This window comes from Acinonyx jubatus, chromosome C1 (assembly GCF_027475565.1).
Source record: "Acinonyx jubatus isolate Ajub_Pintada_27869175 chromosome C1, VMU_Ajub_asm_v1.0, whole genome shotgun sequence".
NCBI classification, from domain to species: Eukaryota; Metazoa; Chordata; class Mammalia; order Carnivora; family Felidae; genus Acinonyx; species Acinonyx jubatus.
In genome coordinates, this window is record NC_069381.1 from 19,873,074 (window position 1) to 19,893,701 (window position 20,628).

Here is a 20,628-nt window from a genome sequence, read left to right on the forward strand (position 1 = left end):
GGTGCCCTCAACAGTATTTCCTGAAGATCGGTCTTTTGAGTACAACGTTCGCAATTTTTCCCTTTCTGCACCTCATCTTGTACCTTCAATTTCCTTAGTGTTTCCTTTAGGTGACTCATTTTTAAGTGTATTTTACAAGGAACATTGTTACCAACCTTGTAAGCCAAGAGCCTCTTACTGGGAATAGAACCTAATCATAAAAACAGAAACATAACAATGTTACAGAACTCTTGTGGTTACAGTTGCTAGCAAAAAGCAGTCCCTTTGAGGCCTGTGAGGATCACAGGTATTAGGATTAGAAGTTGAGACTTTTTAGGGCGACCGGGTGGCTCAGTCGGTTAAGGGTCTGACTTCGGCTCAGGTCATGATCTTGCGGTGTGTGGGTTCGAGCCCCTGTGTTGGGCTCTGTGCTGACAGCTCGGAGCCTGGAACCTACCTCGGATTCTGTGTCTCTGTCTCTCTCTGCTCTCTCTCTCTCAAAAATAAACATACATTTAAAAACTTTTTTAAAGTTGAGACTTTTCCCCTTGATGGAGTCAAAGGCTTGAGTGAAAATTGAAGAGGGAGTAACTTTCTCATCCCATGAATTCGTGTTGCCTAGTGTTGTGGCCAGGAAACAGATCGTCTTCCACTTTCCTGCAGACTTGCCCGCAGAGGCGCACTTGCAGGGTGAAGGCACACTCCAGCCTACCTGCCCGCACTTCCCACCCCTGTAGCCCTCTGCCCCACTGCCTGTGCTTTGTTCCCACAGCCCCTCTACGGCCATGCCCTCTTTCTGGTGAGCCCAAGGGGTCATTCCTCCTGATCCTGCTTAACTGCCACTTCACCTTTTGCTGCCTCCTGCCCCCACCCCCACACATTTCCTCCCCCTCCCGTCTCCACTACAGACACCAGTAACACCATGAATCCACGAGCTGTGGGGTAGACCTTTGTTATCTCTGATTCACATCATCATCTTACAAGTTTGATAATGTTATTACCCAGTGAGGAACTGAGGTTCAGAGAGGTTAAGCAGCTTCCTCAGAGTCACAAGCCAGCAAGTGGCCAGGCCAGGTTTCAAAATGAGATCAGGCTGGCTGGGCCCAGAGTCCCCACACTTGACTCGCAGTGCCTCTTACACAGACTCTGTAATTATGTGCTTCCCCCCCTCACTGGGCCCTCAGGTCAAGCTCTTCCTGTATCTCTGCCCCCCAGCCCACCACTAAGCTGATATCCTGTAGGTGCTCCATAAACCTCTGGAATGAACAGAAAGGGTCAGGTGGGGACTACAGTGACCCAGTGCTCCCAGCCCCGGGCGCTGTGGCTGACCTTGAACTGACCTGGAAGCTGGGGAGACCACAGCCCTGCAGCTGTTTCCTCCACCGGTGGGGGCAACGGAAGGCCCAGAGGTCAGGACCCAGCAAGGCTGGTGGAGATCCCAGCCTTCCCTCGCTAATGCCGACTCGGTAGCGCCTGCCAGCCCCAGGGTGCTTCCGTGCCAGCCACTGGGCTTGAGTCACAGAGCCAGCCGGCTGGCTCTGAGTGCAGAGTGCCTGCCTGCTCCCCTCCACAGGCTGCGGTTGGGGCGAGACCCAGAGCATGCCCCTTGGTCAGGAGGAGAGTGTGGGGAGATTCATTTGCTTCTCACAGCCGTTCAGTGAGGAGCCTTCGCCCTCATTTCACATCCCCAGGGGCTATAGATTCCCACCCGCAAGGCAGCAGGGAGGCCTTACTAGCCTGAGAGGGACTTGACTTCTTAGGGGAGAGAGAGAGAGAGAGAGAGAGAGAGAGAGCGAGAGCGCGCGCGCCCTGGAGTAGATCTTAGATTCCCTTCGAGCAGGGATAACATCTCTTCCCACTCTGACTTCCTTCCTTTCGTCAACAAATATTTTCTGGACTGGGTGAACAAAGCAAATGTTTCTTTCTTTCTTTTTTTCTTTTCTCTTCTCTTCTCTTCTCTTCTCTTCTCTTCTCTTCTCTTCTCTTCTCTTCTCTTCTCTTCTCTTCTCTTCTCTTCTCTCTTCTTTTCTTTTCTTCTTTCTTAGCACAAAGCCCAGCACGCGGCTTGACCTGTGATCAAGAGTCACATGCTTGCTCTACCAACTGAGCCAGCCAGGCGTGCTCCCTGACCCCGCTTTTTAAAAATGTTTTCACTGTTCATTTTTTTTAATGTTTATATATTTTTGGGAGAGAAAAACAGAGCACAAGTGGGGGAGGGGTAGAGAGGGAAGGAGACACAGAATCGGAAGCAGGCTCCAAACCCAGCTGTCAGCACAGAGCCCGATGCGGGGTTCGAACCACGAACCGTGAGATCATGACCTGAGCTGAAGTCAGATGCTGAACTGACTGAGCCACCCAGGCGCCCCTGTGAATTTTTTTTAAAGCAAACACATTTGGCTCTTCTGTCCTTGCCTCTTCTCCCCTCACCTGCCACCTCTAGGCCTTGATATAGTGGTTGGTAATATTTGAGAGAATATTTGGAAGACAAGGGTTCCAGTTTCAGCGCCCCCCCCCCCCGCCTTATGCTATTGAAATCTGTTTCCTCATCTGTAAAATGGGGGTACATGTCCCCTTGCCCGGCCCAGAACGTTTTTTATGCATCCAGCGAGACCGGGAATAACGGTACCCTTTGAAAATTGTTTTTCTCTATTGAAACTTAAGAGGCGAGCCTCGTGCTCAGGAATGGCACACGGGTCTGCTCCCGGCCCTGAGGAGCTGCCACCTGCGCTGGCTGCTAGCGGGAGTTGGTGAAGAGGAAACTGAGGCTGAGGCCAGGGCCGTGATTGGGCAGCGTGGTCTGGCCGGAGAATAAGCCCTGGGGCAGCTCCTTGCCTCCCTCCCGAGTGGGGTTCGCTTTCCACAGTGACCCCGCTGCAGGGCCTCCTTTGAGCCAGCTTGTTCAGGGCCCCGCAGTTGGGGACTTTCATTTGGCATCTGGGTGGCTCCCTTGCTCCAGTGTGACACACACTCCTCTTGGCAGCCTAAAGAGGAGTGTCACTTCTTCTTTCCGAATTCTAGAGAGGGGAAGCCTGGCCCCCGGAGGGCACGGCGTGCTGGTAGGAGTTCCCTCCCTGCCTTGGCGAGGGCTTGTGGGAATCCAGTGAGGATTCCAGAAACTTCTCTCTTCCTCTTTCCTGAAAGGGTCTGGGGCTCTCCTTCACTCTCAGCCGGGTTGTTTTCTGAAGTTTCTTCTTAAATCAGCTGTTTGGAATATAGCGTCTCATAGAACAATAATAACGGCTAATATTTAGTAAGCTCATGCCAGGTGCCGGACGCTTTGCTAAACCCACTTGCCGAACTCTTCCTGCATCTTCCAAATAGCACTAGGAGGCGGATTTGATTATGTCCCATTTTCTTTTTTACCAGATGAGGGTCAGAGAGACTTGACCCACATCACATGGCTAGTTGTGGTTGGGCCACCTGTCTGTCTGGCTCCAAAGCCTGTGTCCAAGCCTGGAAGACAGCAGTGGGCAGGGACAGGAGCTGGACCTGGGGCCCGTGGAGTAGGGTTACAGGTTGGGTTTGGAGTAGCATCAAGAGTTTTGGGAAGAGCTGGAGAATTCTGCAGGCTTGAGTATCCCAGTGTGAACCGTGTCACGACTGAGGGTCCTTCGAATCTAGCACTGTGCTTAGGGCAGCCTTGCAGCGTCTCATTGGGCACTCACCACAATCCTGTGAGATCAAGACTGTCTTATCTCCATCTTACGGATGAGGAAACTGAGGCTGCAAGAGGTGAAGGGACTTTCTTCAGTAGCAAGGAGGCAGCAAAATCATGATTCAAACCTAGTGTTTCAGATGCCAGAGCCTGTGCCTTGCCGTCCCTCTGAGAACAGCAGTTAGTAAGTACTCCCCAAGTGCCGGTTCCTTTACATGTACAATTTCTGATCCTTCCATAAACCTTCCAGGCAGTGGTTATTATTTGTCTGCTTTTTCAGATGCCACAACGGGCTCACAGAGGTTAAGTAACTTTCCTGAGGGTACTAACTAATAAATGGAAGGGTCAGGATTTGAACTCTGGGCCTGCCTTGGTCCAAAGCCTGTGCTCTCTCCTCTTTGCCTGCTCCCTCATGGTTCATTGGATGGGACTGCCTGTTTATCCCACCATCCCTGCCATCCGGGGGCGTGCGGTCTAGGTGTCTGCACACAGCAGGCCCATCACAGCCCAGCCTGCGGCAAGCCCATCACAGCCCAGCCTGTGTGCAAGGCACGGGAGCAGCAGTGCTCAGAGAAGCTGCTGGAGGCTAGGCAGGGAGCCGGAGAGTCCTGGTGAGCAAGGAGAAGGCGGGGGCCAGGGCTTGGCCAGGACAGGGGCAGGAAGCCAAGGCTGCAGGGACTCATGGGGCAAAAATAGTGGGAGAAAAGCCTGGAGTGGAGGTCCCTAGTATCAGGACAGGAAGTTGTCCTTTTATCTGTTTTTTTAGGGGAGGCCAGGGAAGGGTTATAACTCAAGAGGGGTTATTTATTTATTTATTTATTTATTTATTTTGAATTTATTTATTTATTTTGAGAGAGAATGAGCAGAGGAGGGGCAGAGAGAGAAGGGGACAGAGGGTCCCAAGGAGACTCCGTGCTGACAGCAGAGAGCCCGATGTGGGGCTTAAACTCACCAACCGAAGTCAGACGCTTAACCAACTGAGCCACCCAGGTGCCCCCAAAAGGAATTATTTAGAGAAATGTGGTGGGTTGGAAGGCAGAGGGGCTGGAAGCAGGGAGTCTTCAGGGGAGGCTGTTTGGTGACAGGGTTCTGGCCTGGGTTAGAGCATTGGGAGGAGAGTGAAAGATTATGAAGGAAGATCCTGAGAAGACCTAGTGACTGGCCAGGAAAGAGTGAGGTAGAAGGAAGGGTCTGCAAAAGGCCTCCAAACTGAGTTTTCCTGCCTCTGCCACTCAGTGGCTGTGTGACTTTGGGCAAATCCCCTGACCTCTCTGGGCCTGTTTTCTCATTTGTAAACTGAAGGGGTTAGAAGAGAGGCGGTCAGTGGGGAGACAATTATCGTTTTCTATGCACTGGGCGCTGCATTATATGCTCTTTGACGTTCTTTCCAGCTCTTGGGTTGTGCCATTGGCAGAAATGAGGAACCAGGCAGGGTTAAATAACACTCATTATGACACTTTGAAATTTACAAAAAGACCTCAAGCCCAAGTTTTGGAAACTTGGGTTCATATCCCGGTTCTGCTACTTCCTAGCCAGGAGCGGCCTCAGACATGTCACTGAGCATCACCAAAAAGTCTCCTGAACTATAACCTGGAGGTGACTGACGTTAGTAATCCTGCCTCCTGGGATGTTCTCTGGATGCAAGGAGATAATGCCTACGAAGTGCTCGGCATATAGGAGGAGGCGCTCAGTGTAGTGTTTCTTTCCCTTGACTCTTCCTTTCTCTTAGTAATTCTGGGAGCTAATAATAACCGCGCGCTTCTTAAGCATTTACTTTGTGTCACTTCACGTTTTTACCTCAGGTCACCCTCACAACAACCCTGTGATGTGGGTACTGTTATTATCCCCCTTTCAGTGATCAAGGAAACAGAGGCTCAGAGAGGTTAAACGATTTGCCCTGTTGAACATCTAGCAGACGATATCCCCGGGAGAAACCCAGATAAAAAGACGTGGGGCGAGGATTCGTGCTCCATTCTACCTGTTCTTTCCATTTTACAGAGGAGAAAACTGAGGCTCAGAGAAGTACATTTGGCTTTAACATTTCACCTAACCACTGGGTGGCAAAACCGGGTTTCAGAGTGTGTCTACTGGCCTCAAACCCCCTGCCCTTTGTCATGCTGCCTGTTTTAAAGAAGAGATGTTCTGGGGCGCCTGGGCGGCTCAGTCAGTTGAGCATCCGATTTCTGATCAGGTCGTGATCTTATGGTTCATGAGTTTGAACCCCACATCAGGCTCTGTGCTGTCAGCATAGAGCCTGCTTTGGATCCTCTGTCTCTGTCTCTGCCCCTCCCTAGCTCGTGCTCACGCGCTCGCTCACTCTCTCTCTCAAAAATAAAAAAATAAACATTTTTTAAAAATAAAGAAAAGATGTTCAGATGCTTAGTTCCATTTTATTTTATTATTTTATTTTATTTTAATTTAATTTTATTTTATTTTATTTTATTTTTATTCTTTTTAATGTTTATTTATTTTTGAGAGAGAGACAGAGTGCGAGTTGGGGAGGGGCAGAGAGAGAGACACACACAGAATCTGAAGCAGGCTCCGGGCTCTGAGCTGTTAGCACAGGGCCCGACTCAGGGCTCAAATTCAGAAGCCATGAGATCATGCCCTGAGGCAAAGTTGGACGCTTAACCAACTGAGCCACCCAGGGGCCCCTGCTTAGTTCCATTTTAAACATGTTATGGTTGGGGGGATGGTGAACAGCCTAGTAAGAAAGAGTCTGTTTGGTAACTGGAATGTGAGACACAAGTCTGTGTGCTTCATTGATGCATGCCAAGTGCCTAGAATAGTGCCTGGCACCTGCCGGACACTCAGTAATCATTGGAGGCAGGTGGCCAAACTGGAGATATTATTTGGGGAGTGGATCCGGTAGAAGTGATGGCTGGGAGCATAGTAAAGGGCTAGGGATCACAGGCAGCCTCATGTGATTCTCAGCTTCTGTCCAGAAATAAGCCACTGCCTTGGGGACTTTGGTCCTTTGAGGTCTGGGGGACCAAGAGGCTCAGTGGGTAGAATTGTGGGCTTTTGCATATGACAGACCAGGGTTTGGATTCCTGCTTGCCAGCATATGAGTTTGTGACTTTGCACAAGTTACTTAAACCTTTCTTTTCTTTCTTTAAAAAAAAAAAATTTTTTTTTTAATGTTTATTTATTTTTGAGAGAGAGACACAGCAGGAGCAGGGGAAGGGCAGAGAGAGAGCGAGACACAGGATCCGAAGCAGGCTCCAGGCTCTGAGCTGTCAGCACAGAGCCCGACGTGGGGCTCGAACCCACCCACGAACTGCAAGATCATGACCTGAGCCTGAAGTCAGACCCTCAACCAGCTGAGCCCCTTAAATCTTTCTTTTTGTTAAGTTTTTACTGAAACATAATGGGCTTACAAAAAAGTGTACAAATCCTAAGTGTTCTGTTGAGTGTTCACAACTAAACACACATATGTAATCAGCACCCTGATCAAGAAACAGTATATGAGCAGTGTCCCAGGAGCTCCCCCTTGCCTTTCTGGTCAGTGTCACCCCTCCAGAGGTGACCATGATCTTGACTGCTACCATATTAGATTACTTTTAGTTGTTTTTGAACATTTTATGTTCTTACGTGTGTGGTTTCTTCACTTTACACATGTTTATGAGATTTACCCATAGTTCTTATGTGTGGTTGAGGATCGTTCATTCTTTGCTCTACAGAACTCCATACTACCTTTTGTTAATCTGTTCTACTATTTATGGGCATTTGGGTAGGTCCAGATTTTGGCTATTATGAGATTCTTGTTGTGAATATTCCTGTACATCTTTTGGTGCACATCAAATCTTGCACATTTCAGGGGGCCGGGTTGGCTCAGTCAGAGAATATGTGACTCTTGATCTCAGGGTCATGAGTTTGAGCCCCATGTTGGGTGTAGAGTTTACTTAAAAAAATTTTTTTTATGGGGCGCCTGGGTGGCTCAGTCGGTTAAGCGTCCGACTTTGGCTCAGGTCATGATCTCGCGGTTCGTGAGTTCAAGCCCTGCGTCGGGCTCTGTGCTGACAGCTCGGAGCCTAGAGCCTGCTTCAGATTCTGTGTCTCCCTCTCTCTCTAGCCCTTCCCCCCTCAAGCTCTGTCTCTCTCTCTTTCTCTCTCTCAAAAATAAATAAACTTAAAAAAATTTTTTTTAAAGAATTTTTTTTTAATCATGCACATTTCTGTTGGGGAGATACCTAGGAGTGGGCTTGCTGGGGGTGCATATGTTGAACTTTGGTGGTTAGTGTTAAATAGGTTTTCAGAGTGGTTATGAGATTTCTAGTTGCCTTACATTTTTACTGACACTTGATTTTTAAAATTGTTTTCATCTTAGCCATTCTGGTACATGTGTGGTAGTAACATTTTATGGTTTTATTTGCATTTCATTGAAGACTAATGAGCATGAATACCTTTTCATGTGTTTATTAGCCATTGGACAGCTTCTTTTATGAAATACCTGTTTGAATCTTTTGTCCACATTTGAATTGAGATGTCTGAACTTTTTCTTACTGACGTATAGGGATTCTTCATATGTTCTGGCTACAAATGCTTTGTTCTTGTTCAACTCTTCTACTCTGAAGGTCACCTTTTCATTTTTTTTTAAGACTTTTTTTTTTAAGGTTTATTTATTTTGAGAGAGAGGGACACAGTGCATGACAGGGGAAGGGGCAAAGAGCGAGAGAGACACAGAATCTGAAACAGGCTCTAGGCTCTGAGCTGTCAGCACAGAGCCCGATGCAGGGCTTGAACTCACAGTGAGATCATGACCTGAGCCAAAGTTGGAGCCCAACTGACCGAGCTACACAGGCGCCCCTCATTTTTTTAATTGTATCTTTAGATGAACACAAGTTATTATTATTTTTGTTAAGTAATTGCTATGTCCAACATGGGGCCAAACTCACGACCCGGAGATCAAGAGTTGCACGTGCTACCAACTGAGCCAACCAGGTGCCCCAGATAGAAGTTCTTAATTTTGGGGGCACCTGCGTAGCTCAGTCAGTTACGCGTTCGACTCCTCATTCCAGCTCAGGTCATGATCTCACAGCTTGTGAGATTGTGCCCCATGTTGGGCTCTGTGCTGACAGCATGGAGCCTGCTTGGGATTCTCTCCCTCTCTCTCTGCTCCTCCCCTGGCTCGCACTCTCTTTCAAATATACTTAAAGAAAAAGAAGTTCTTAATTTTGATGTGATGCAGTTATACCAAATTGCTCTTTTATAATTTGCCCCTTTGGGTCTTAAGAAATCTTTGCTCCACAGTCATGTCTCCTGTTTTTTTTTTTTTCTTTTTTAATCCCAGGCTTTTGCATTTAGAGCTACAATCTGTCTGAAATTGAATTTGTGTTTGGTGGGAGGCAGGATACAGATGCTTTTTCCCCCATTTGTTTACCCAGTGGACTCAGCACTGTTTATTGGGGGCCCATTTTCTTTCACACCACTTCAGTGTTACCCTTGTCGTAAACCACTTGGTCATTTACATGCCAGGTCTGTTTCTGGATTCTCTTTTCTGTTCCATTGATCGGCATTTCTACCCTCACACCCAAACCAGACCTTCTTAATCATTAGCTTTTTATCATTAGTCTTGATCTCTAGTCATAGGAGTCCTTAGCTTTGTCCTTCAGGAATGCATGGGCTGTCTTTGGCCCTTTGCATTTCCATATGAATTTTATAACGAGTTTGTCAATTTCAACCCTCCCCCCCCCAAAAAAAAAAAAAAAACCATACTGAGATTTTTGATTGGGATTATGTTGATCTACAGATTGATTTAGGGAGAATAAAACCTTTTCTAAAATTGTGTCTTTTAATCCATGAATGCAATATATCTCTGCATTTCTTTTCCTCTTAAAATTTTTATTATGAAAAACTTCAAACATCCAGAAAAGTGTGAAATACAATGAGTTTCTTTCTTTTAAGTTTATTTATTTTGAGAGCGAATGCACGCACACCAGCGGGGGATGGGCAGAGAGAAGAAGAGACAGAATCCCAACTAGGCTCTGTGCCATCAGCGCAGAGCGAGATGCAGGCCCCAGATTCACAAACTGTGAGATCATGACCTGAGACCAAGAGTCAGACGCTTAACCGACTATGCCACCCAGGCGCCCCAATATAATTAATTTATGCATGTTCATCATCTAGATTTAATAGTTGTTATTAGTGTATCTTATTTGTGTCATATATATTTGTAGTTCTTTTTTTTTTAAGATTTTATTTTTAAGTAATCTCTGCATCCAACATGGGTCTCGAACTCACAAGCCCGAGATCCAGAGTTGCGTGCTCTTCCGACTGAGCCAGCCAGGCGCCCCTATATTTACAATTCTTTTTTTTTTTTTTAATGTTTATTTATTTTTGAGAGAGACAGAGTGCAAGCAGGGGAGAGGCAGAGAGAGGGAGACACAGAATCCAAAGCAGGCTCCAGGCTCCGAGCTGTCAGCATGGAGCCCGAGGTGGGGCTCCAACTCACGAACCGTGAGATCATGACCCGAGCCGACATCGGACGCTTAACTGACTGAGCCAGCCAGGTGCCCCTGTACTTACAATTCTTATGAAGCCATTTCATAGTAAATTGTAGCTATCATAGACACCGTATCCATAAATACTTCAACTTGTGTCTTCAAAATCTAAAGACAACCTCCTGCATAACCCTAATTTCGTTATTATAGCTAGGAAAATTAATAGTTCCCAAATTTCTAATCTATAGGCCTTTTTCACCACTCTCCCACCAAATTCAAGACAGAATCCGGTCTAGAATCATGCCTTGCATGTGTTCACGTCTCTTCATTTAGAACAATCTCCCTCTCTTTGTAAGTGACGTGGATTTTGTTAGACATCAGGATCAGTGGTGTTGTAGGTGCCCCACATTCTGGATCTGATTGTTTTCTCATAGTGTTGTTTACTTTGTCTTCCATCCCCTGTACCTCCTAGAAACTGGAACTTAGGTCTAGGCTTGACTAGATAAACCTCCCCCAGTCTTCCCAGAGTTGCCTTCTCAAAGTTGTGTAAGACCAGCAGTGCGTGAGCACGTGGGTAATGCTTTAGCACAGGGCTTGGCACACAGCAAATTTCGGTAGGTAGCAGCTCTTAATATCTGTCCCCTCCTTGGGCCCGCCAATGGCTTGTTCCCAGGAAACAGTTTCCCTAAGGCTTCTCTTGTCCGTGCCAGGCAGCAGTGGCTTCCACCCAGCTGGGGCTTCTGGCTCTGGGCTTGGACATTCCCCATCTTTCTGTCCTCCCCCCCCCAGATAACACAGGCAGTTCCACGTACCGGCCACCCCCTCGGACCCGGGAGGTGATGATCAACGGGCAGATGGTCAAGTTGAAGTACTGCTTCACCTGCAAGATGTTTCGGCCACCCCGGACCTCACACTGCAGTGTCTGCGACAACTGTGTGGGTAAGTGGGAGGCAGCGGGGAGTGGTGCAGGGAGCCCTGAAGACAGAGGAGTCACTCATGGGGGCGGGGGGGTGTCTGAAATAGCCAGAGCTGGGCAGGAAGTCACCCACATTTGCTCTGATTGAGGAAGGGCTGTGGGGAGAGGCTCAGAGTGTGACCAGTGGTATCTTGGCCTCAGCCCAGGATTGGTAGATTCCTTTCCCCCAGCTCTGAAGTATGGGGGAGATACAGAGAGACCCTGGACCCTTCTCCCAGGCCTCAGCCTGGTCCTCAGTAGGTCCAAGTTTCTAGGAACCAGAGACTAGAGCAATAACATTCTAGATACTTTGGGGCCAGAAAGAGAATGATTTACCATCCAGCAGCCCAGAGCCAGCTATACTGAATGACTTTGATCTGATTCCCAGGGTTTGGGAGGGACAAGAATCTGAGAACAGAGGAGTTCAAGCCAGTCAGGTAGAGAGGATGTAGCCAGGATTGGAAGCTAAGCTCCAGGCCCACACCTGCGGTGGTTGCTGGGGAACCAGAGGCTGTTTTGTCTCCTCTTCTTGCTCTCCAGAGGCCGGGCAGCTCTGATGGGGATCGAGGGTGTGCCCCTGGAAGGGTGTCATAAGGGAAATGCTATGTAAGAGGATCCAGGTGAGCTGAGCCATGGTGACTGAGCATGGTCCCCAGGGCAGTGAGCTCATCACGCTAGCTCAGCACTCCCTGAGAGAACAGTAGGGAACACCCCATGACAGCAGGCAGCCGAGTGGGTGACTCAGTGGGCGTTATTCTTCCCTGAGAATCCGCAAAGGGTGCTGGCCATGGTAGGAGGCCTGCGGTGGGCTTGTGATCCACATTCCCACAGAGGACTTTCATTACCAGTCTGGGTGTGACACCAGCCCCCCCCGCCCCCCCCCACCGCCCTGGGGTGCTAGTGTGAGCTCAGCCCTCTGGCCAGGCCTGACATGCCAGCTCTCCACAAGTTACAGAGCGGCTCCGCCCCTCCCTGAGCCTCTAGTTCTGGAGCAGGGAATGGGGAGCATTGTTTGTCGCAGGTGGCCAGGGTCGTAGGCCAGGCGACAAGTACTTTTTGTGCATCTTCGTACCACGCACAGCTGGACGTGGGACTCAGCTCGGTGTGAGGCCAACACTAGCCCCCTCGTGGAGTTTACCATCCAGAAGGGGTAATTGGCCAGTCCGCTAATTATTAATAAGTATGTAAACACACATGGGCAAAGAGCCGCAGAAGATAAGTAGCAGCGGGTAACAGAGGGCCCTCACCTTGTCTAGGATCAGAGGAGGCTTTCTTAAGGAAGTGGCTTTGCAGCTGAGATATGAAGGAGGAATTGCCCTTAACCAGGTGAAGAGACAGAGAAGAATGTGTGAGGCAGTGGGAAGCTTGCAGAAAGGCCCAGAAGCAGGGAGTGTGTGAGGAGCTGCGAATCGGCTGAATGGGCCGGTACAGAGAGTGTGGGGGAAGAAAGCCCCAGCTGTGGCGTGAGGCCTCCAAACACCTGTGCTGGTTGCAGCCCAGGCACACTAACCTGTTCCCCTCCACCCCCCCCCCCCCCCGCCGGGCTCTTTTCCAGAACGGTTTGACCATCACTGCCCCTGGGTGGGCAACTGTGTGGGGAGACGGAACTACCGCTTCTTCTACGCGTTTATTCTCTCCCTCTCGTTCCTGACGGCCTTCATCTTCGCCTGTGTGGTCACCCACCTGACGCTGCGTGAGTTGGGAGTGGGGGCAGGGGTGTGCAGGAGGGGTGGGCCGGCAAGCTCTGCCAAGTCAAGGGGCTGTGGTCACTGTCCATCTGAGCTGTGCCCTGTCCTGTTTTCCCCTCCCCAGGCTCTCAGGGAAGCAACTTCCTCTCCACTCTGAAGGAGACACCAGCGAGATATCCTTTGTCAGCCAATAGATGCCCTGGTGGGAACGAGGCCCCTTCGCTGGGGTGGATCCCCACACCTCATCCTGTAATCCGGGGGGGAATGGTGTAGCGCTAATGTTTGTCCTCTAGAATAATCTGATATACCAGCTGCTTCTGTTTCCTCCCCGGCTAGAGCTGATCCTAAACAGTCTGATCAAAGGGCTGGGGTGGCCACGAACTCTCAGGAGCCACAGTCCCTGTCTTCCCTTAAGACACCAAGCAACCGGGACGGGGTTCTTGTGCGGGGTTCTTGGTGCCTGGCAACTTCAGTTCCCCCTACTGTCCATCACCCGTCCTGCTCTTGAATGGGCTCCCGAACCCTTCTTAGGGCTCAGGAGGTAATCCTGTCGAGAAGTGACTGGACCGCAGGAAGGTTACAAACTCATCTCCTTTCTGGGGAAATCACTCACGGAAGGATAGGTGAGAAGGGCTGGGCATGGCAGGCCTCCAGGGGCCGGGGAGGCCCCCAGCCCTGTCCCGGTGTGGGTCCTTGACCACCCTGCTCACTGTGCTGGAGTTGGTGATCTGCTTCTTCTCCATCTGGTCCATCCTGGGCCTCTCAGGGTTTCATACTTACCTCGTCGCCTCCAACCTGACAACTAACGAAGACGTGAGTAAGGCTGGAGCAACCTCCATTCACTGGGCAGGAGGCGGGGCCCTGGGCAGGAGGCGGGGCCCTGGGCAGGAGGCGGGGCTCTGGGCAGGAGGCGGGGCCCTAAGGTAGGAGGCTGGGCGGAGGGGGCCTGCAGCGGCCGCAGAGCAGCCTGACTCGCCTGACTCGGGCTGCTGGGGTAACACGGGTGGGGACAGAGGGTGGCCAGACATTGCCTTCCAGTGCTCCTGGCTTGGCCCTGGGAGATCCAGTACAGGGTCTTCTAAGGCCCCCACGTGCCTTGGCCCCTCCGCGCAGGCTTTCTCGCTAACCCAGAGGCAGTGCTCCACCGTAACAGTCCTTACGTTTGGCCTGCGTGTTAACTGTCTCCAGAGTTCTTTCAGGTCCCATCATCTCTTTGGGTCCTTTTGCCAATTCTGAGGCAGAAGGAACAGGGATGCTTTTTCTCCTGTTTGATGGCTGAGTGACTTGCCCCAAGGTCACACGGCCGGAAAGGGACAGAGTCAGGGTTGTGGCCAAAAGCCCTGGTTACCCTTGCCCCACCACACTGCACTTACAGGCAAAGAGATGTGACTATTCTCAGGGTGCCCCTGGGGTTCCCTTGGGCATCTTTATTGAGGGAGACAGCAAGGATAGGACTATGGGGCTATGTCAACCCTCCCTACCTGCTGCCTTTCAGACCCCCACCAGCAAGCATTGTTTGAGCGCCCACTGTGTGCTCAGCCCCAGGCCCGACCTGACCTCTCCTTCTTTTCTCCCAAATGATAAAAAAGCAAATGACAGCATCTGTGCCAGGGCCACCATCAGATACTGCTCAGAGGCCCATGACCAACAGAAAATACATCTCTTGACCTCAGCCTCTCATTCCGGGAAACAGAACTTAACACTCATGATAGGGTTTCATGTGCTGAATGATTGGTACAGAGCAGAAATGACATCAGCCAGCATCTCCCAAGGCGGTCTTGTGGGTGCTGGTTCTTCAAGATGTTACTAGGGGTTAAGCAAAAAGATGTGTTATAGCCAAATGAGTTTGGGAAACTCTGGGTTAAAGTCAAGCAAGTATCCTTCATTGCTAAACTCCTCAGTGCCTTTGATAGCTGGCCTCACAAATCTAGAGATGGCAAGATTTCATCTCCAACGATGCTATCACAGTTCCCTGTTTTTCAAATGAGGACTGAGATTCAGGGAAGTGCTCTGTCCAGGGTCATGCAGTGTGTCGGGGGCAGGGCCAGGGTTCATAGCCAGGTCAGCCTGAGCTCTGTCCCCTTATACTACCTTCCCTTAGAGGTGGCTGGCCGGAGAAGGGAGGATGCACCCAAGAAGTTTCCTTTGGAGGCTTCTCTTTGGCTGTGCGCTGCTGTCTGTCCTGATTAGGGCTTCCTCCTCTCAGCTAGGTGCCCCCGACATCCAGCAGTCCCCCACACGCACTGAATAGCTTGAGTTAAAGACATGTCCCCTCCAATAGTCTACCCAGAATTGGAAAAACTCTCACCGGTTTTTCCCAGCCTCTAGACCTCCCTCCTAGAAAATCGAAGTAAAAGGAGGTACCTGACTCAGACCTCCTTCCTGCTGGCAGATCAAAGGCTCGTGGTCCAGCAAGAGGGGCGGTGAGGCCTCCGTCAATCCCTACAGCCATAAAAGTGTTATCACCAACTGCTGTGCTGTGCTCTGCGGCCCCCTACCTCCCAGGTAAGCCAGGGGTGAGCATGGGGAGAGGTCATAGGGCCTGGCCCGGCCAGTGGGGGGATAGCCCTGCGAGTCCACACCTCTCAAAGAGGTTCTGGAAGCAGCAGACCTCTCTTCACACCACAGAAGCCCTCTGTCCACCATCCCCTGCAGGGTGCACTCAAGGCATTTATCACACAAAAGAATTCTGTGTATTTTTTTTTTTTTTTTTTTTGAGAGAGAGTAACAAAGCATGAGCAGGGGAGGAACAGAGAGAGAGGGAGACACAGAATCCGAAACAGGCTCCAGGCTCTGAGCTGTCAGCACAGAGCCCAACACGGGGCTCGAACTCACAAACCGTGAGATCATGACCCGAGCCGAAGTTGGACATTTAACTCACTGAGCCACCCAGGCGCCCCGAATTCTGTGTAGTTTTTTTTGTTTTAATTTTTTTTTTTCAACGTTTATTTATTTTTGGGACAGAGAGAGACAGAGCATGAACGGGGGAGGGGCAGAGAGAGAGGGAGACACAGAATCGCAAACAGGCTCCAGGCTCTGAGCCATCAGCCCAGAGCCTGACGCGGGGCTCAAACTCCCGGACCGCGAGATCGTGACCTGGCTGAAGTCGGACGCTTAACCGACTGCGCCACCCAGGCGCCCCTGAATTCCGTGTAATTTTTAATCACATATGCTCATTGTAGAAAAACATAGAGTACAAAATCTTAAAAAGAAGAGTACTAACTATCACATGTAATCTTACTCCCCAGTGATCACCACAATTAATGTTTTGGCCACTCTTGGGCAACATTTCCCTTCCGGTGCTGGTGGCTGGACCGGGCAGGGTCTCCATCCTCCCTCCTGGTGGCGCCCTGAGGGTTCAGCCCTGCTGGGAAGTGCCCTTGTCTTCACACCAGGGGGCACCAGAGTGCCAGAACAGGAGCTCCACTGCAGTGGGCACTGCGGGACCCAGACCTTCCCCACACTGTCCCCGACTTCTCCTGCCTCGTATGAGTGTCATCCTTGCAGTGGGGGTGGGGGTAGGTCACAGTGGGAATCGCACTATTTCCAAATGCTCTTCCATCCTGCTTTTCCCCTCACCCACAGCCTGGCTTTGTGGCAGCCAGACCGAAAAATGGGCCGGTTTGAATTCACAGTGCATCAATCAGGTGGTCCAAAACCAGGTGTCCAGGGTGCAGAGAGGGCCCTTCTGGTTCCCCTGCTCTGGAAGGGAAGGGTCTTGAGCCCCCAGCTGGAGATCAGCTCCCCTTTCTGAGGCTTTCTAGGGCTGGGTCTTTTCTTGGCTGAAAAATGGACTCTGCCATCCAGCCCCAGGCCTGGACCGCTGGTGTTGGGCAGGGCCCTCACGTCCCCCCTTGTGTTTTGGAAGCCTCATTGACCGGAGGGGATTTGTGCAGTCAGACGCCGTGTTGCCCTCGCCCATCAGAAGCGATGAGCCAGCCTGCGGAGCCAAGCCTGACGCCAGCATGGTAGGAGGCCACCCCTGAACTGGGCTCGGTACTTGCCACCTGCTGGCTTGTCCACCCCTCCGCACTCACCTGCCGCCCTCCACACCTGCCGGGACCCTCCCCATTCCATCCAAGGGAAGCAGAGCCGCCAAAGACTCTTTTCGTATTTATTTCCCACCCTGCGTGGCTTGCCCCGCACTTCCGTGGCTGTACCCTCTGCTCCCCAAACCCAGGTTCCCACAGCCTTGGGCCCTAGATCCCTGCAGCTGATCAGCAGCAGGAGTGACAGGAGAGAGAGAGGCCAGGGCCCCTGAGGCCGCGAGGGGACCATGCCGAGTCTCTGTGCCGGGGCGAGCCCTGTGTGAATGCGGGTGCGGACTGCGTGCGATACCTCCCAGGTGGAGGGGCCGGTGGGCTCTGCTCAGCTGGGGTCCTGGGGGTGAAGTGGGACCTAAGAGCATTCGGCTCTGGACAGCGGGCTGTGGGAGAGGATGCCTCCGTGGGCAGTTGTGGTTTGTGGGCTCCTTCATTCTTTTTGTGATGACCATTGTTCTTTCTTCCGTTCGTGTTTTTTCGTATGGCGTCGGCCAATAGGATGGAGCTGGGGTTCTAGATGGATAGGGCAGAGTTGGGGTTGGTGGGAGACAGCCTGTGTCAGAGAAGGCGGAACCAGCCAGCGAGGCACCCAAGACCTCGGCTCCTGCGTGATTCCTGGGCAGCACGCTAGGAAGTGGGGGCCTTGCCTGCTCTCTACCCATGGAGGGTTCTCTAAGGGATCCCAGTCTGACCTCCCCGCCTCCCCACCTCTCTCCCAAGTCAGTTCTTGGGCTGGGTGGGTTATCCTCTTGCTGGCAATACTTGAAACGGGTTTATTAATGCTGGGTATTTTGCACAATTTTATAGACCTCTTTTCTATGTAGCATTTTTTAAGTGGAAGAAAAAACAGTCGGCCACATTGCTATCTGTGTAGTGCCAGGTTAAAGATTAGCAAAAAGCAAGTTGGGTTTTATAAATTTATAAGAGAACGTCTGGCTGTGAGCGAGTGTGTGTGCGTGTGTTCGCGTGTGCCCTTGTATGAATGCGACTGGCTCCCGCTTCCCTACATCCCCTGGGCTGCCCCTCTCCCCGCCATCCCCCTCGGGTGTCAGCTGGCAGCAGCAAGGAGCGGCCTGAGCCACGGCAACAGGGAGCCTGTGCAGCGATCGCAAGAGACCTCTGGGTTCCCCGCTGCAGCTCAGCCCCCACCCTCCTATCTTCCCTTCCTCCTTGGACATCAGGAAGCCTGGGACCTGCCCAGACTGGCTGAGGCTGGGCGTGGTGGATGGGGTAATGGCTGTGGGGAGCGGCTGCCACTCTGCAAGCCGCACACCCTCCTCCCGGCTCTGAGTATGGGACCTGGTGCCAGCGGCCAGAGAACAGGGACTCTCTGCCAGCGGGAGGACTCCATCCAGAGAAAAGGGAGGAAGGAGCAGGGTGGGCCGAGAAGCGAGTGGAGGTTGGCCTACGTCTGGGCCCCAAAGTCAAAGGATGTCTCTTCTCCGTGGGGAACTGTAGTTTCTTGTCAAAGTAGATAGGAGATTGTTCTGTCTCCCTCCTTGGCCCTTCAAGTGGGCTGAAGCCCTTGGAAAGTGACCTAGGAAGTCCTTGCCTCTTGCCCTTCCTTGCTGCAGAAGCTAGTGGGTCACAGGCAGCTGAGAACTGGCAGCTGCAGAGGGTCCCCCCTGGGAGAAACAGCCTCGCCCCAGCACCAGGACCCCGGGCCATGCTGCAGTGGCACTGGGAAATGGGGAGGGGGCTGGCTAGAGGAGGGGAAGCCCCCTGCCTTTTATTTAAGCCAGTATTCTTTGTTCCTGCTTGTAATAAAATTTTCGTTTTTAAGAGTTGATTTGCTTTGGTTTGGTTTTTGTTTGCTCTTTCTTTGCTGAGGCTCCGACTGGCAGCCCTCTGTTCTTTCAGCCAAACTTGGTCTTTCCTGGGGAGACAGAAGGCAGGAAGGCCAGTGATGTGGCTAAGGGTCTCCTCTCCTGGCCGAGTCTGTCCGCTGGAGACTGAGCAAGGTGGCCCCCATAGGCATGTAAGAAGAGGCCATCCTGTCTCCTTTTTGTCCCCTCTACTTTCCCCTGCCTCCGGGATTTGGAGACCCCCAGGTTCTTTTTCCTTGCTGCCTTTTCACTCTGACCCCCAGTGACCGCTCAGCTAAGAAAATGTTTACGAGACCCTAGATTCCAATCTGCGAGCCGGAGCCTCCCTGGCCCCCAGCCCCGCCTTGAGCAGCAGGGCCCAGCCAGACAACTCGTAACCCTGGCCCACCTCTCTGGTATCTCCCCCAGGAGGACACCTGTCAGGATTTTGCCATCTCCTGCACAGCCTGAGGGGAGCTAACAGGCCTCTTTGCAGAGGGTTAGCTGGTAAGACCGTGTCTCCCCTGTCGGCCAGCACCGCCTAGTCCCCTCACACGCCATCTCATCCCCATCGCATGCCTTGCCAACCCCATGGAGCCCATTCATCTGTCTGGTGTGTGGTGTGGTGTGTGTGCTGGCGGTGGTAGGGCCCCCAGGGCTCCCCCCTCCCCCCCAAGCAGAAGGACGGGGGCATGAAGGCAGGGCTGAGGGCCCAGCCCTGCTCTGTACTGAGGAAGCAGCTCCCACTGGAGCAGGAGGTGAAGGGTGAGGTTGGGGAGGGGCGGCGGACCTGCTCGGAGGTGCTTGGGCCTGTTCTCGGTGTCCTGGTGTGCAGGAGCCCTCAGTCACGAACACCTGTGTCCTGCTTCCGTCCCCGCTGAGCTTCCCCTGCCTGTGTCTCTGCTGCGTCGTCGTCGTGGTTGCCTGCTGCCCCAGCCGTGGCCCTCCTGCGGGGAAGAGGCAGGTGCCAGGAGAGCAGGCGGCACCCCCGCAGGCCTCCTGTCTCCTCCCGGGTCCGCTAACCCTCTCTCTTCTCCTTCTTTGCTGTCCTGCGGGGATCTCCAGTGTGTGCGGGGGCTTAAGGACCTCCTGAGGACTGCTGCTCTCTGCCTCTCCAGGAGCGGCCTGAGGGGAGCCCGGCACCCGGCACCTCCACCTGCCTAACCTGTGGCCCACCTGCCACCGTCCGTGCCTACAGGGTCTGCCCCCCAAGCCTGCCCCGCCCTTGTGCTCTCCAGAGCCCCCCACAGGGGGCGGGGGCTGGCCTTTCTGCCCCCACCCCCACTCCACGCCAGAGTGTAGAAAGCCATACCACAGCTGTCAGCACGGTGATACAATACGACGCTGAAACTCACCCCCGTCTCCACTCCCCTTCCCCTTCCCCAGATTTGTAAGGTGTCGAGACTCTTCAGGAATCTTGCCTTACAGCCTGCCCCCTCCCAGAGTCAGGCAGAGCCACAGTGGGGCTGAGCAGGTTCCTTCGGGAGCCTCTGGGGTGTTGGTGGTTGATGACGCTGCCGAACAAGTTTGGTGACTGTTCTAAGCACAACCGGTTTGACACTGTTCCCACGGCCCCCTCCGTCCCCACCACCCCAAGTAGGTGCGATGCCAGGGGGATGCTTGTACCCTTTGCTCCGGGCACTGAGGGACCAGGCTGGCTCCACAGCCCGGCGTTCTTCAGAGGAGCTAATGGAAACTGGGCCGGGCCTAGGAAGTCTGCTGAGCCCACGGCTGGGGTCTGCTTGTTTGCTGTCTGTACCTTTTTTAACCAAATAAAGGTTTCCCTCTTCTTGCCGTATCCTTGGCTGTCTGGTGCCACCTTTCCTTCGGGGTCCAGGCGTGAGGCCTGTGATGAGTGTGCAGAACATCTGGCTCGCCCCCACTGCCGGTTCTGTTCCAGTCGGTCAGTGCCCTTCCGGAGATTTAAAAAAGGCACAGCGAAGCCAGAAGTGACACGGGAGGAGTGGCCAATGTCCTCTTCACTCTGCCCTTCTAGAACTGGTCTCAGTGCCAGAGGCTTCCAAGCCTTAGGTGACCTCAGCTCTGAGAAGTCCCAACCC

The 20,628-nt window shown here is 52.2% G+C and overlaps 1 protein-coding gene across 4 annotated transcripts in view; it reads left to right on the forward strand.

Annotated features, from left to right (window-relative positions):
- Nucleotides 1-20,366, forward strand: part of ZDHHC18 (zinc finger DHHC-type palmitoyltransferase 18) — a 28,931-nt gene extending 8,565 nt beyond the window's left edge. For 2 of the 4 annotated variants that reach the window (XM_053209607.1, XM_053209620.1), the window contains 7 exons: nucleotides 10,867-11,016; nucleotides 12,588-12,725; nucleotides 12,845-12,893; nucleotides 13,431-13,533; nucleotides 15,113-15,225; nucleotides 16,589-16,688; nucleotides 19,634-20,366. In XM_053209607.1, coding sequence (XP_053065582.1) covers nucleotides 10,867-11,016; nucleotides 12,588-12,725; nucleotides 12,845-12,893; nucleotides 13,431-13,533; nucleotides 15,113-15,225; nucleotides 16,589-16,688; nucleotides 19,634-19,732 — 752 coding nt within the window. In that variant the 3' untranslated portion in view covers nucleotides 19,733-20,366. Of the gene's footprint in view, nucleotides 1-10,866; nucleotides 11,017-12,587; nucleotides 12,726-12,844; nucleotides 12,894-13,430; nucleotides 13,534-15,112; nucleotides 15,226-16,588; nucleotides 18,551-18,997; nucleotides 19,076-19,633 lie in introns of those variants that run through there. The other 2 variants (XM_053209613.1, XM_027059967.2) reach the window with 2 other exon arrangements.
- The last annotated feature ends 262 nt before the right edge of the window (nucleotides 20,367-20,628 follow it).